This window comes from Narcine bancroftii, chromosome 6 (genome assembly GCF_036971445.1).
Source record: "Narcine bancroftii isolate sNarBan1 chromosome 6, sNarBan1.hap1, whole genome shotgun sequence".
Taxonomy (NCBI): Eukaryota; Metazoa; Chordata; class Chondrichthyes; order Torpediniformes; family Narcinidae; genus Narcine; species Narcine bancroftii.
In genome coordinates, this window is record NC_091474.1 from 43,406,034 (window position 1) to 43,422,970 (window position 16,937).

General features: G+C 41.5%; 1 protein-coding gene across 3 annotated transcripts in view; it reads left to right on the plus strand.

Annotated features, from left to right (window-relative positions):
• vapb (VAMP (vesicle-associated membrane protein)-associated protein B and C) overlaps nucleotides 1-16,937 on the plus strand; it is a 67,656-nt gene that overhangs the window by 20,077 nt on the left and 30,642 nt on the right. For 2 of the 3 annotated variants that reach the window (XM_069884840.1, XM_069884841.1), the window contains exon 2: nucleotides 16,573-16,725. In XM_069884840.1, the coding sequence (XP_069740941.1) occupies nucleotides 16,573-16,725 (153 nt within the window). Of the gene's footprint in view, nucleotides 1-16,572; nucleotides 16,726-16,937 lie in introns of those variants that run through there. The other variant, XM_069884842.1, reaches the window with a different exon arrangement.

Consider the following 16,937-nt stretch of genomic DNA (forward strand, 5'->3'; position numbering starts at 1 on the left):
TTTGTATATATGTTAGCAAAATTGAGGGTGGTTTTTCCTTTCTGAACTCAATATCTTCGGTTTTTCCTAAGACATTCTCCACAAACTCATTGAGTTCCCTTTGTTGGATTCAGCCACTATTTTCTTAAACATGGGAATGAGAATTGCTCTTTCTGAATATGACAATCAAGTTGCCAACAGTGTTCTTCTACACAAGGCAAATTATTTTTTTAACTTTACTGTCCCATATCCCCATCCAGTTCCATCAAAATACATGGGTTAACTGTTATTTAAACAATGTTCAGACAGGGCCGACTTGGAAGTGGTCACATTATAAAATCGAGTACCATGGCAACCTCCTTTAGTCATTTCATATTTGTCTATCCGGTCAAGTAGGTTTGGCTGGCTCTCTATACACCTTCCTTTAGTTGCCCTGGAAAGCGTTCCTTTAATCTCTATGCATTTATTTGTGGTGTCCTTTATGATTAGATTTTCCTAGTTCTCATTTGTCGGTTGTGCACAAATAAACCCTGAATAGAATGCATGAGAGGATAGCAAACTATCCTGTTCCCATATAATTTTAAATGCATTTGATAAAATAAATTGTCTGAGAGGGCGTCAGAAGACCTTCCCATAGTCATAAACAAACAGTAAAGAAAGTATACATTAAAAAAGAGTTTGTCCATAATTCATATGGCATCTGGTTTCCATCATTTTCAGTCACTGGGGTGGATCCACTGCTCAATTCTTTGCATTTTCATAGCTGTCGGCGTTTGCAGACCCTCAATTTTCCACCGAGGTCCCAGCTTACCCCTTTCCCAGTCCCTGATTAGGACCTGATCCCCAGTGGTAACCTGGAGCCAATTCGATTGCCCTCCAGCTACTCTGAAAGCCTCTTGTACCTGTGAATGGAGAAACTTTAAAGAGGCTGTTAATTGATGAAAATATTGGTGCAAATATTTGCCCATCAAGGTTACATCTATCTGGTTTGGTGGGCTCACATCTGTGTCCCATGGGGGTCTTTCCTGGTCTCCCGTACATCAGTTCTGATGGTGAGACTCCCTTCCCAGAATGAGGGGTTATCCTCATTTGATACAGAGCCAGAGGTAAAAGCTTGACCCATCTCAGACTCAATTCTTTCATTAATTTTGCCGATTTATTTTTTAAAACCCCATTGGCTCTTTCCACTATCCCTGCAACTCTTGGATGATGTGTACAGTGGAATTGTTGTTTGATTCCAGGAGCCTGACACATTTCTTTGTTAATCATTCCCACAAAATGTGGGCCATTATCCGAGCTAATCTGTGCTGGCAGGCCAAACCTCGGATTACTTCTGTGAGAAGTATGCATACGACCATAGATGTCTTATTACTCGCAGTTGGGTCCACTTCAATCCATCTGCTAAAAACATCTATCATAACCAAACAATAATTATAGCAATATACACACGGCAGTTCAATAAAATCTAATTGAATGCACTGGAATGGTCCCCCTCCCCCCATGCAATACTGTGTGTCCCATTGCACGTTTTATCCTTTTTCCTGGATTATTTCTTTGGCATATGAGGCATGATTGCTTTCTTTTTCTTGCAGCCTCCTCAATCTTGGGATGCAACCAGGTTCGCAGTAGAATATTATTCATTCCTTCCTTGCCTAGGTGCTTATCCAAGTGCAAACAATCTGCAAGCCACAGCCAAAGGGTACTGGGAATACACATTTGGCCCACTGGAGTTGTCCAGAGGCCTGTGGATGCAGACTGTGAAATTTGGATCGCTGGCATCAGTTTAGCAATAAAAGATTAATCAGTTTCTGAGCCTGGACATTTGTTCATAGATGTTGTACCTTTAAAGACAATGGTCCATTTCAATTCTACTCTCTTCATGGTTTCTGAAAAGTTAATGGTAGACATGAAGGCTCCACCTGCAGAGGTTTTTGCATTTCAAATGAGATGTTTGTGAAGTGTGACCTAAACTAAACCCCCCACAATCTATACCTTTTTAAGATGTATTTTATTGTAATTTTATTAACCCATTTCGTAACACAAAGCAAGAAGTAGTATCGAAAGGCAGAGAAGCTTAGAGCGTGGATTGGTACAAGGAATTATGATGGGTTGGCCATTAGTGAAACTTGGTTGCAGGAGGGGCAGGACTGCAGCTCAGTGTTCCAGGCTTCTGTTGTTTCAGATGCAATAGACTGGAAGAGATGAAAGGTGGAGGAGTGGCATTGAAAATGTCACAGTTGTGCTCAGACAAGACAGACCAAAGGGCTTGTCTATTGAGGTTATATGGGTGGAGTTGAGGAACAGGAAAGGTATGACTACACTCATGGGTTGTATTACTATAGACTGCCCAATAGTCAATAGAGAGCAAGCAGACAGCTGCAGGAAATATGAGGTTGTGAGAGAAGGAGCTTTTAACTTTCCACATATTAACTGGAATTCCCATACTATAAAAGGGCAGGATGGCTTGGAGTTTGCAGATGTGTATAGGAAAGTTTTCTAAATCAATAGATAGAGATACCAACTAGAGAGAGTGCATTACTGTACCTAGTATTAGGGAACGAGACAGGATAGGTGACAGAAGTATGTGTAGGGTAACATATTGGGTCCACTGATCATAATGCCGTTAGTTTCAAGTGTATTATGGAGGAGGATAGGTCTAAGCAACAGGTTGAAATTCTGAATTGGAGAAAGGCCAATTTTGAGGAAATGAGAAAGAATCTAGAAAGTGTGGATTGGGATAAATTGTTTTCTGGCCTTTAAAGGTAAGACTTCAGAGTTTGTATGTTACTATCAGTATTAAAGACAAAGTTAATAGTCATAGGGAATCTTGGTTTTGAGGTACATTGGGGATCTGGTTTGGAAGAAGACTGGTATAGCCAACACAAAGCAAATGAGATACAGGTACTCCCCAACTTGTGACCTATGCAACTTTTGTCCATCTGCACATATGACCAAAATTTAAAAAAAAAATAAAGAAAGAATATAAAATTTAGGCGGTTTATGTTGTATTTGACAAACTATAACAGGGATACAGGGCACATAAGAGCCAAAATGTCCATACTTATCTTATTAGTTGGTGTCCTTGGGTCCATAGGTGTGAAACGGACCATATTGATTCCTGTGCACATGTGCAGTTCGCGTATTGGAGTTTGGTTGACGCATGTGTGAGAGTTAAGGGTGAAAATTCAATATCGTTAGTGCGCTTAACTCTCGCGCATGCGCCAACCGAACTCCAATATGGGAATCCACCATGCATGCACCAACCGAAGACTCGTACATGTGCCCAGGAATCAAGATGGCTGCACCCAACCTATGGTCCCTGGGGTGCCAACTAATTAAGTACACACATTTTGGCTCTTACATGCCCTGTATCCCTGTTATAATTTGTCAAATACAACATAAATCACATAAATTTTATATTTTTTCTTTTTTTTAAACAAATGTACGCAGTTCTGACATACGTTCATTCCAAGATATGACCGATCCTATGGTGTGAATTATGGTTGTAAGTTGGGGAGTACCTGTTCTTGAGGAGTATATTTAAACAAAAAGCAAGAAAATACTCGAGAAATAAACCAGGAAGACTAGAAGAAGACCATGAGGTTGCTTTGGCAAACAATGTGAAGGGAAAATTCTAAGAGTTTCTACAGGTTTATTAAGAGCAAAAGGATAGTAGGGTAAAAAATTGGTTCCCTTGAAGATCAGAATGTTAGGCTATGTATGGAACCAGAAAAAATGGGGGAGATCTGAAAATTTTTGTTTTGCATCATTGTTTACTCAGGAAACTGACAGAGGGTCTAGAGAAATAATTAAAACAAGCAGTGGGGTCATGGACCCTATACAGGTTAAAGAGGATGTCTTAAAGCAAATAAAGGTGGATAAATCTCCAGGATCTGACAAGATATTCCCTCAGACCTTGAGGGAGATTAGTGTAGAAATTGCAAGGGCTCTGGCAGAGATATTTTAAATATCCTTAGCCATGGGTGTGGTTCCAGAGGATTGGAAGGTAGCTCATATTGTTCCGTTGCTTATTAAAGAAAAGGGCTTTAAAAGAAACCCTGAAAAATGAGCCTGACTTCAATACAGGTAGACCCCAACTTATAATGGGGTTCGGTTCCAGGACTTCCATCATGTTGAAAATATAGTAAGTTGGGATCAATCTGCACAGATGAAAGATAAACATACTGTGACAGTCTTATGCATTCTTGGAATAAGCCTCAAAAAAAATATTAAAAAAAGAATTAATACTCTCCAGGCAAAAGAAAACAAGTAGTGGAAATAACAAGAGCTACACAAAAAGACCCAACCTTGATGCAAGTGTAGAAACAATTATTAAATGAATCGAATGTTCAGACACAGGTCGGCCGGAAGCTCGGAAGCGCAGGCTCCCAACAGGAACGGGGATGTCAGGTTCCCGGCAGCTGTCGCTTTCTTTCCCTCCCAGTGATGGCAATCTGTGCATGTGTTCCAAAGAGGAGCACTGAAATGATGACATTTGCAGGTGGATGGGGGTGGGGGTGTGTGGTGGTGGTGAGAAGCAATCTGTGTACGTTAATTGGACGTGAGCATTTTCTTCAGAGGGAAAAACAACCACATTGATATAGGTAGACCCCAACTTACCTTTATTCAAAATGGATTCTGATCATCGTAATTTCAAAATATCGTAAGTCAGAACCTTGTAAGTCGGGGTCTATCTGTAGTAGGTAAGTTATTGGAAGGTGTTCCAAGAGATTGGCTATACAAGTATTTGATCACCAGGGACTGATCAGGGATAGTCAGCATGGCTTTGTGCATGGTAGGTCTTAACCATTCTGAGTTTTTCAAGGAGGTTAAGGAAAGGCTGTGGATGTTGTCTACATGGACTTTAGTAAGGCCTTTGACAAGGTCCCTCATGAAATGTTAGTCAGGAACATTGAGACTCTCTGTATTCATGGTGAAGTAGTAAAATGGATTCAACATTGGCTCTACAGGAGAAGCCAGAGAGTGGTAGTGGATGATTGGTCTGAGACTGGAGGCCTGTGACTAATGGTGTGCTCCAGGGATTGGTGTTGGCGCCATGGTTGTTTGTCATCGATTATGGTAAATTAGATCAGCAAGTTTGCAGATGACACAAAGTTTGGAGGCGTTGTGGACAGTGAAGAATGTTTTCAAAGCTTGCAGAGGGATCTGGACCAGCTGGAAAAATGGGCTGAAAAATGGTGGATGGAATTTAATGCAGACAAGTGTGAGGTGTTGCATTTTGTAAGGACAAATCAAAAAAGGGCATACACATGGTAAATGGTTCTGAGGAGTGTGGTAGAACAGAGGGGTCTGGGAATACAGATACATCATTCCTTAAAACTGGCATCATAGGTGGATAGATAGGTAGATAGGGTTGTAAAGAGACCTATTGGCATGTTGGCCTTCATAAATCATAGTATTGAGTAAAGGAATTGGAATGTTATGTTAAAATTGTATAAGACATAGATGAGACCAAATCTGAAGTATTGTCTGTAGTTTTGGCCACCTAACTACAGGAAAGACATCAGTAAGATAAAGTGCAGAGATTTACTTGGATGTTGCCCAGACTTCAGGCAAAGGTTAGGACTTTATTCCCTGAAGCGTAGAAGAATTTGGGGAAATTTGATAACGATGAGGGGAAGGACAGAGTAAATGTAGGTAGGATTTTTCCATTGAGGGTAGATGAGATACAAACCAGAGGAAATAGGTTAAGGGTGAAGGGAGTAAAGTTTAGTGGAAACACAAGGGGGAACTTCTTTACACATAGAGTGGTGGGAATTTGGAGCATGCTGTCAGCTGAAGTAGTAAATGAGGGCTCAGTTTTAACAATTATGAAGAATTTGAACAGGTAAATGGATGGGAAGTGTATGGAGGCTGTGGACTGGGTGCAAGTCTGGGATTCAGCAGAATAAGAGGTTGGCACAGATTAGAAGGGTCGAAAGTCCAGTTTCTGTGCTGCAGGGTTCTATGGGTGCTACAGGAATCAGTGTTGGGCCCATAACTGTTCACAGTATACAGAAATGGAGGAGGGACCACCCTATTTATACTCATTTTGTATACTTCAATCAGTTCCCACCTCAGCCAATCTGTGCACAAAAGAAAACAGTCACAGACTTTCCTGTTTCTTCTGATTTGTCCCAAGTAGCACTCTGGTGAATTTCCACCAAGTCAAGTCAAATTATCTTTATTTACCATTCATACTACGCTCGCACAGCAAAGACAAAATAGTGTTTCTTCAGGACGACAGAACATATTTACATAAATATAAGTTAGAATAGAAGTTAAACACATTGAAATATTAAGACATATACAGTAAAAGTCCACAGTGCACGATCCACATATGTTCTGGGAATTCAGGAGCCTGATGGCTTGGGGGAAAAGAAACTGTTTCCCAATCTGGACGTAACGACCTGAGTGCTACGGTCCCTCCTACTAGATGGCAGAAGGGAGAACAATTTATGTGAGGGGTGTGTGGAGTCCTTCACACCTTTCGCCTGCATCGAGTGTTATAGATGTCCTTCATGGTAGGAAGAGAGCCCCCGATTATCTTTTCTGCTGACTTCACTATCCTCTGAAGGGTCTTGCGGTTCAAGGTGGCACAGCATCCAAACCAGGCATGATACAGTTGCATAGGATGCTCTCAATAAATCTGCAGAATGTAGTGAGGTTTGAGGGTGGGAGATGGACTTTCCTCAGCCTTTGCAGGAAGTAGAGACAGTGCTGGGCTTTCTTGGCTATGGAGCAAGCGTTAAGAGACCAGGTGAGATTCTCCACCAAGTGCACTCCAAGGAACTTGATACTCTTGATGACTTCAATGGTGGAGCCATCAATGGTCAGTGGAGTGCAGTTTTCACCCCTTCCTCCCTCCCCCTCCCCCCCCCTCCCACCAGGCTCTCCTGAAGTCAACAACCATCTCTTTTTTATTAAAGTTCAGATGCAGGTTGTTGGCTCTGAACCAGTCTGTAAGCAACTGCACCTCATCTCTGTACACTAACTTGTAATTCTTACTGATCAGGCCTTAGAGTTGCAACTTACATTTGTGTCATCAGTGAACTTGATGATGTGGTTCGAGCTGTGTTTAGCTGCACAGTCATGGGTCAGCAGAGTGAACAGCAGTGGACTAAGCACGCAGCCCTGGGGTGCCCCTGTGCTCAGTGTGATGGTCTTGGAGGTGCTATTACTGATCCGGACTGCCTGAGGTGTCCCCAACAGGAAGTCGACAATCCAGTTGCAGAGGGAGGTGTTTAGACCCAACAGACTCAACTTTTTTTATCAGGTACTGTGATATGTACTGAATTCAATTTTCTTTCTTTGGCTTGGCTTCGCGGACGAAGTTTTATGGAGGGGGTAAAAAGTCCACGTCAGCTGCAGGCTCGTTTGTGGCTGACAAGTCCGATGCGGGACAGGCAGACACGATTGCAGCGGAAAATTGGTGGGTTGGGGTTGGGTGTTGGGTTTTTCCTCCTTTGCCTTTTGTCAGTGAGGTAGGCTCTGCGGTCTTCTTCAAAGGAGGTTGCTGCCCGCCAAACTGTGAGGCGCCAAGATGCACGGTTTGAGGCGATATCAGCCCACTGGCGGTGGTCAATGTGGCAGGCACCAAGAGATTTCTTTAGGCAGTCCTTGTACCTTTTCTTTGGTGCACCTCTGTCACGGTGGCCAGTGGAGAGCTCGCCATATAACACGATCTTGGGAAGGCGATGGTCCTCCATTCTGGAGACGTGACCCATCCAGCGCAGCTGGATCTTCAGCAGCGTGGACTCGATGCTGTCGACCTCTGCCATCTCGAGTACTTCGACGTTAGGGATGTAAGCGCTCCAATGGATGTTGAGGATGGAGCGGAGACAACGCTGGTGGAAGCGTACTAGGAGCCGTAGGTGGTGCCGGTAGAGGACCCATGATTCGGAGCCGAACAGGAGTGTGGGTATGACAACGGCTCTGTATACGCTTATCTTTGTGAGGTTTTTCAGTTGGTTGTTTTTCCAGACTCTTTTGTGTAGTCTTCCAAAGGCGCTATTTGCCTTGGCGAGTCTGTTGTCTATCTCATTGTCGATCCTTGCATCTGATGAAATGGTGCAGCCGAGATAGGTAAACTGGTTGACCGTTTTGAGTTTTGTGTGCCCGATGGAGATGTGGGGGGGCTGGTAATCATGGTGGGGAGCTGGCTGATGGAGGACCTCAGTTTTCTTCAGGCTGACTTCCAGGCCAAACATTTTGGCAGTTTCCGCAAAGCAGGACGTCAAGCGCTGAAGAGCTGGCTCTGAATGGGCAACTAAAGCGGCATCGTCTGCAAAGAGTAGTTCACGCACAAGTTTCTCTTGTGTCTTGGTGTGAGCTTGCAGGCGCCTCAGATTGAAGAGACTGCCATCCGTGCGGTACCGGATGTAAACAGCGTCTAGCATTCAAACATACGAGTCCTTGTTTTACAGGTGGGTGAGGGCTAGATGGAGGGCGGTGGCATCGTCTAGAGCATTTGGGTCTGTATGCGAACCACAGGGGGTCTAGTTATGGGGGCAGCAGGAGCTTGATGTGCCCCATGACAAGCCTCTCAAAGCACTTCATCATGAGGAACCTGAGCATGACAAGGCGGTAGTCATTGAGGCAAGACACAGACAACTTCTTTGGCATGGGGACAATGGTGGTGGCTTTGAAGCATGTTGGGACCACGACACTTCTCAGGGAGATGTTAAAGATGTCAGTGAGAACATCTGCTAGCTGAGCGCACATCCCCTGAGCACTCTGCCGGGTATGTTATCTGGTCCGGCAGCTTTCTGCGGGTTGATCTTGCCGAGCTCTCTCTTCACGTCAGCCACTGCAAGACACAGCACATTGTTTTCCCTCTCCCATTTTTAATGAGGTTACATTTGCTACCTTCCTATTTGTAAGAATCATTCTAGAACTTGAAGAATTTTGTTAGATTACAATGGATATATCCTTGGTAGGCATTTTGTTAACAACCCTGGGATATAGATCATCACATCCTGAGGAATTTTCTGCTTTCAGTTCCAATAATTACTCAAAGACATTTTTGATTGATGCTGATTTATTAAAGCTCTTCATGCAGTTTTTATTTCTAGGTAAGTTTCTGTGAAGATAGGCACAAAATATTTCATTTTTGTGTCAGTTCCTTATTCTTCATTGCATTTTCTCCTCTCATTCTCCAAAGGATGCACTTTAAACTTCAGGTATGATTTTCTATTTGCGTATCTCTCAAAGTTCTTTTGGTCTGTTAGGACTTCCAGTCAGAAAAAGGATTATACACTACTTCCAGTCTGTCAATTTTAATGTTCTGCCACTTCTGCTAATACACTATTCTTGTCTTTTCCATTTTGTGGTACTTTGCAGAAACTCGACCCTTGCCTCTCCCTCCCTTCCAGCCAGATTCCCAACAGTTCCAGGTGAAACAAAATTTCACTTGCAATTCTTCCCATTTAGCATTTTGTGCTCACCATGTGGTCTCCTCTACATGGACAAACCAACATAGATTGGCTGCAGTCAACAGAAACAATCTTGGATTTTCATTTGAATTCTCTATCTATTCCTTCTGTCTTTGACCTCTTCCTTTGGCCTTCATCATAACAGTGTTAGCAGGTGTTCAACCTGGGTCTCCATCCTTACACAGATGTTCCTTTTGCCTCTCTACCTCAATTCTTCTTTTTCAATTTCTAGCGAAGAGTCATTTACCTGGAACGTTATTCTGTTTCTCTCGCTACAGGTCTCCCTGACATGGAGTTGTTCCAGTATTTTCTAATTTTAGTTTAGATTTCCAGTATCCCCTACTTTTTTTGATTTTTAGAATCTATTCTTGGTTGCTTGTATGGTCTAGTTTCAGTGATTTAGTATTTATATATCCAGTAGTGTTGCTTGCAGACATGCACAATGCCTTGTTTAGCACACACAGTTTTCAATTGAAGTACTGAAAATAACAAACATAGCTGATTAAAGCCCTTTTTTTTTCAGTTATGATTTGTTAATTAGTAGAAGGATCGTAGGAGAGTTCTTTAAAAAAAAAAATTACATCCATGTGTGATGGCATTCTGAAACATTGTTGGAAAGGGTAGCAGTACTTGGATGAACATTTGCGCTGTAATCTGCAAGGCTATAATCCAAGAGCCAGGATGTTAATTTAAACTGGAGACAGTGACCATGCCCTAACAGCCACTATATCCATGCCAGATGAAGTGCCATTTTATCTGGCATGGATACAGTGGTTGCTTGGACATTGCTGTGTTATAAGTTCTGTATCGGAGGCAATAGCTATGCCAATACTATCAAAAATCACTTCATAGGTGAGTGTCTCAAATTTGTGGCAAGAGATGTACATTTTTTACAGAACAGAATATCAAGTTCGCTGACAACTTGACAGTGTTGGGGCTCAGAAGTAAGAATGATGGGTCAGCTTACAGAGAGGAAGTGCAAACACTTACGGACTGGTGCAGAGACAGCAACCTGCACCTGAACGTCAACAAAACAAAGATGGTGGTTGATTTCAGGAGAACGGTGTGGGGGGGGGTGGGGGGTGGGGGATCACTCTTGACTGACCATTGACAGCTCCACCATCAAGGTAGTCAAGAGCACCAAATTCCTTGGCATGCACCTGGAGGAAAATCTCTCCTGATCCCCCAACACCAGATGCATGGCCAAGAAGGCCCTTTTCTTCCTGCGGAGGTTGTGGAAAGTCCAGCTTCACCCAAACTTCATTCTACAGGGAATCATTGAGAGCATCTTGTGTAACTGCATCTCCACCTGGTTCGGGAACTGCACTATTCCAGAACACAAGTCCCTGCAGTGGATAGTAAAGACTGCTGAGGGAATCATTGGGGTCTCTCTCTCCCTGCTATGATGGACATTGTTTGCAGAAAGCTATAAACATTGTGAAGGACTCCACACACCCCTCCCGCCTGCTATCCGGGAAGATGTACCGAAGCGTTCGGGCCCTCACGACCCGACCAGATTGCGAAACAGTCCCCCCCCCCCCACCCCCACGACCATCAAGGCGTGAGGCTTCTGAACTCCAGTGACACAGGGTTATCATGTGTAACATGATACTTATAAGTGATATGTTATTTATAAAAAAGGTTTCTGATGTAATTTAGCCATGTAAATAACCAGCTCCACGGTCCAGAGAAACACTATCTTGTTTTCACTGTACACTGCAATGGTATGGTATAAACGACAAACAAGCGCGGCTTGGCTTTGCAAATGGATCCCCATTTTCCTCATCAGCTCCCAGTACAGATTGGCATGATTGCTACCTCCTCATTGACCATCAACGTAGGCACTTAAAGACTACATACTTAGTTCCCTGTTCCATTCCCTTTACACTCACAATGGCATAGCAAAGTTCAGCTCCAACTCGAGATATAAATTATTGGCATCATTGCCGTTGCTGGCCAAATAAATAATAATGATGAGTTAGAAAACAGAGATTGAGAATCTGATGTGGTGCCAGGACAACAATCTTGCTCTAAGCATCAACAAGCTTGTGTGGACTTCAGGAAGAGAGACACTTGGGCCATGCACTGCTCCTCATTGATGGGATCACAATGGAGAGAGTTAGTATCTTTAAGTTCTTGGGCATCCACATATCAGAGGACCTTTCCTGGAGCCAGTACATTGATACACACTAGTGCCTCGACTTTAATAAGTCTGAAGAGATTTAGCTTGTCATTGAATATTCTATCAGCCTTATGTGTACTGTGGAAAGTATCGTGTCTGGCTGCATTATAACCTAGTTTGGAAACTCGAATGCCCAGCAATACAGAAGGCTGCAGAAAATGACAAACCTAGCCAAGTCCATCACGGGCATTTAACATCATAAAGGACCTACATCACCTTAGTTACAATGTCTTCTTCCTGATACCTTCAGGCAGAAGGTATAGAAGCCTAAAGTCCACAGCTCTAGACTTTTAAAGACTTTTTTTTCCCCCCAACAACTATCAGGCCCTTGACGTACTCTCAACTACCCTAACCTTAAACTACTCTGGGACTGCCAAAGGGTCTGTCTGCACTCTTAAACTGTCACTTTTTCTTGCACCGACTGTAACTGAATAATTCTCTCTCCTTTAATATTTATTATAATTTTTTTCTGTCTTGGGAAATTGTGGCAATTTAATTTGTAGTATTGTATCTTGCATAACTGGTGCATATGTATGTTGTGCATGACTGCTTGACAAACTTTTATCGTCATCCGAAGAAGAATTGCACTAGTGGAATGCCCTGCTGAGAACTACATTTTTCCTTTAATTCTGGAAATGATTAGCTCAGTTTCTGAGTTGGCAAAGGCAGATCCGCTGAATGAGCTAATCTCAGCATGAATGCCAGTTAAGACACAAGTTGATTTTGGTGCCTCTTGCCTGAGGAGGAAAATAGCCTGAGCTGCTCGTTTCTTATTGCGACTAATAATCACTCCTAGAAGTATTTGTGTAAATGTATTTGTACATGCACCCTGGGAAGACTCAGCACTTTGAAGGGAAAATAGAAAGTGGAATTTGTAAGAAAAATATCAAATTGGTGTAATCTTTATTATTTTAGGAATAAAAATGAACATCTGTTAAACCATCTAATCATGAAGCATCTGCCTGCCTTTGTATTGCATCATTGAATTGTGATGCCAACCATCTGGCTTCTAATTAGAGTTTTGAAAACTCTTATATTGGAGGAGAGTCAATTATATGGGATCTTTTGCATGCATACAGTACATCCTCTTGGCTTTATAACCCCTGTGACCCTACTATTAATTGGTCTTTGAGTAGTGCTTTTCATTTCCTCTGGTAAATAATGTTCAGCCTGAGACATTTAAGACATTTTATCTGCTGCTTGACTTACTGCAGAATGTTTCTTTTTTTTTGGTCTTGCCTATAGTTTGTAGTAACATTTGAAGATCATTTTGCCTTTCCCGATGACATGCTGATACTGATGCTGATTTTCAGAGATTGTATGGTTAAAGGTCTATTTATACAAACAAAAATAAAACAGTGAGCAGGCAGGCTATTGTTTCCACATACTGATGAAACATGTTGCATGATGGACTGATCCATGCATTTCCTACACTCTTTTATCAGAATTCCAACATCAGTACCTAGGTCTCCATCTATCACAGATTTGATGGTGCCCAAAATGGCAGCAACTGTGCTCGGCAGCGGCCACGAGGGGTTGCAGACTCCAGGGAGCACCAGACAAGCGCAAGACACCAGAAACTGGGAGATCACCCTCCCCAATGAGAAGGAGAAGCAGTGGAGATGATCCTCTAGGCCGATGACCACAGCAGAAGACCAGAGAGGGGCTCTGCATCTTATAGATGCACACAGGTTGTGGTATGCTAGAGGCTGGCTCATAGAAACCACGCATCTTGAGCCAGGGTTTGAGAGTATACTGAGGGCAGGAAGGGCTCCCAAAGGGCCTCATGCACTGAAGACTTCCTTATTGAGTCAGAGGTTTGGATCTGGAGCCCAGGTTGCTGATGGATCAGACAGGAGTTTGTGCAGGTGCAGAGGCTGTGGGAGCGCACAGTGAATCCACAGACACTCAGTGACTGAAGGGATTTTCTTGCTTCTCTTTCTCTGACTCTAAGCGGTGCTGAGCAATGCTAATGGCGAATCTTTGTCTGCCTTATGACAGACAAAAGGCAATTTTCTGTAATATGACATGTCTGTTTTATCACGTGACAATAAATAGTATCTGTATCCATTAATGATTATTGGGGGATCCATACCTTTAATTCAAGTGTTTTGCCTGTGAATGAACCTAATGTCAGACTCTCTTCTTTGAGCAGAGACAATTTCAGGGGTTGTTTCTTTGCTTAATAGTGGTACATTTGATGAGCATTGAGGAAATCAAATTAATGAATTATTTAATTAATCTTGGCGCAGCAATGAATTCATACTAATGCAAAAATCCATATCCATTCTCCACACTTTTTTTAAAATCCCCCTCTTCAATCAAGTTGGTTCCTGTTTACGGATCCAGTGCTTCATCAAGTAAAGATTGATCAGTAATTGCAGTGTCAGTAGTTCCCCCCTTCTCAGAAAAATAGGATTGATTTGATTTTTACAGTTTTGACAATTGTGCTTTAATTTCATCTGTTCTGGGAAGGTACGTTTGTTCATAGGACTTGTATGTAGTTTTTTATGAATACTTTAGTTATCAGTGATTTTTTTTCCCTGTGGGTGATGATGTTCATCACCTAAGCACATGCTGAAAAAGTCTTGGTGAACGGGCTCATCTTCCTGAATCTAGCTGTTGCAATATTGGTAAGTTTTGATAGGATCTCCTCTCATTCTTCCCAAACTCCAGAGAATACAGTACCACTCTTCTCGATCTCTTCCCATATGCCATTTCTGGAACACTAGTAGAAAGTAATACAGATATGCGCCGCTTACCGTCCATTCAGGCAATGTCTGTAGTCCTATAATTATTCAGTTACTGCAAGCAAGTCTGCAATAATTTAGAAAAGGCAATCGCTAGCTATGGGAAATTATATACAATATATCCACACTGATCCCACTGCCCTGCTCTCTCCTCGCAGCCCCATGTTGGTCCCCACACTCATCCCACTGCCCCTCTCTCTCCTCGCAACCCCATGTCGGTCTCCACACTGATCCCTACTTACAAATAAAAAGTTCATGGGTACACTACAATATCCCATGTTGTTTTGCTAAGTAGGTAGTCCTCAACTTACTTTCCATCAGATCTCAAAAAAATCGTAAATCGAAAAAGGGCAGTGGGATCAACATGCATTCTTTCTTGCTTTGGATTCAATATTTTAATAGATTGGGTCGCCCAATTTGGATCTCTTTGGAATTGAGGTTGGCTGAGAAGTTTTCCATTTCATCCTTTTTAGGAGTAGCACTTCCTTTTTCTTTAGCTAAAGTTAAAAGAATGATATCATCCCTGAAGTAAAATATTCCTCATGTATCTGGTTTCAGTTCAGGAAATTTTTTTGATTTAAAAGGTTTTCCATTATCAAGTTTTACATCATCTAATTATGTATTCAAGGTTTGTCAATTTGTATGATAATGGTGTTCGAGACTTGCTTTTTGACAGTTGCCTCGTGTCTTTTGAACAGCGACCAGCAAAGTTTAATTTACCAAATTCACATTTTTTTAGATCTTTCCAGATCAGAAACTTTTTACCGGTTCAATTACCAAATTTTCCCATGGCTTGTGAATCAACATGCTGCATGTAATTTTCAACTTACAACCCTCCCAGAAGGATTTAATAACATTTATATGCTTTCAAAATCACGTCAGGTTTCCCTTGATAAGATTAAAAGAAAATGGGAGCATGATCTACAGTTTTCTATCTCATACTAAAATTGCATTCTTAAATTAACAATAAGTCACTGTGTGCTCGACGCTCTTTTATTCAGTTCAAGGTTGTACATAGGACTTGTATGTCTGAAGACAAATTATCCCATATATTTCCTGATCTTAATCCCTGATGTGACAGATGTCACAACAGGGAAACAACCTTGATACATATGTTCTGATCTTGTCAAGCTCTTGAACCTTATTGGAGGGAGATTTTTTGCGTTTTGTCAATAATATTAGGTGGTAATCTTGAACCTAATCCTTTAACGGCTTTGTTTGGAGTGTTAGATGATACTGAGGTAGTCGTACTATTGACAACTCTTATGCTTAGAAGAAAAAGTCCTGTTCCACCCACTAGTACTCAGTGGTGATGTCATGTCTTGCCTTAATTTAGAAAAGATCAGGTGTTCTGCATTGTATGCTAACACTAATTTACATAAAATTTGGAGTCTTTTTATGGACTATTTTTGTGCCCATGATCATTAAATGTATTTATTTATGTATATGGGTTTTTCCTCAGTTACTAATGTTTTACAGATTCAGCAGAAATATACTACCTTTAATTTCATGTCAAAACTTCCCTGGTTTTTTTTTGTTAGGGGGTTAGAGTTCTTAGGTTTTTTTTGTCATTCTGACAACATTGTATGGGGAAGAGGTATATCGCTATTGTTTTATTTTTGGAAACGTACTTGTATCCTTCACATTTGGTAACCTTGTGTTCTCTGTACAATGTGTGCTTGTTCTATAAAGCTCAATAAAAAGATGGAAATTTATTGCTAGCACTGTGCAAAAAAAAGTGCTTTAAGTTTTAGTGGTTAAAACCAGAAACAATCAAGTCCAATTACCTAGATTTTTCTAATGGCCTTAAAGATCACAAATTTGGGAGTACAAGTATTCCTCAACTTATGTCCATGTTCTGTTCTGACCGACCGGTCGTATCTCGAAATGGAGATACATTGGAAATTCATTGTATCTTTGTTATCGTCAAGGGCAGCTCTCGTGGTTGAAACCAGAAACAATCAAGTCCAGTTACCTAGATTTGTCTAATGGCCTTAAATGCCATAGGCATTATTTTCCATAGATAGGCCCCTACTTTCACCCGTAACAGTATAATTTTTCTTTATTTTTAAAAAATAAATTTTGGTTGTATGTATGGATGGACATAAGTTGAGTCGGTTGTAAGTCGGGGAATACTCGTGATCAGTTGGAATAGTAAATAAATTGAATGAAAAGATGCCTATACTGTGATATCTATTAATCTTTTAACTTTCTGTTTTGGTTACAGGACCTTTCACAGATGTTGTTACTACAAACCTAAAACTGAGTAACCCTTCAGATAAAAATGTTTGTTTTAAAGTGAAGACTACAGCTCCGCGTAGGTATTGTGTCAGGCCTAACAGTGGAGTCATTGATGCAAGAACTTCAATCAATGTATCAGGTATGACGTGTTATAAATAAACAGTGGGACTTTGTTTGGGGATGTCTGTTGCCTACTCATTGATTTTGATCCTTCATAGCCCAACTTGAATGTTAATAGAGTTGAATTTAAATTTTGGGAATTGTGGGGATGATGAGAAAATGAAAATTCTTTCCTTTGGCTCAGTTTTACTGGTATTAACCAGAAGTTAAGGAGTTAGAAACTAAATAGTC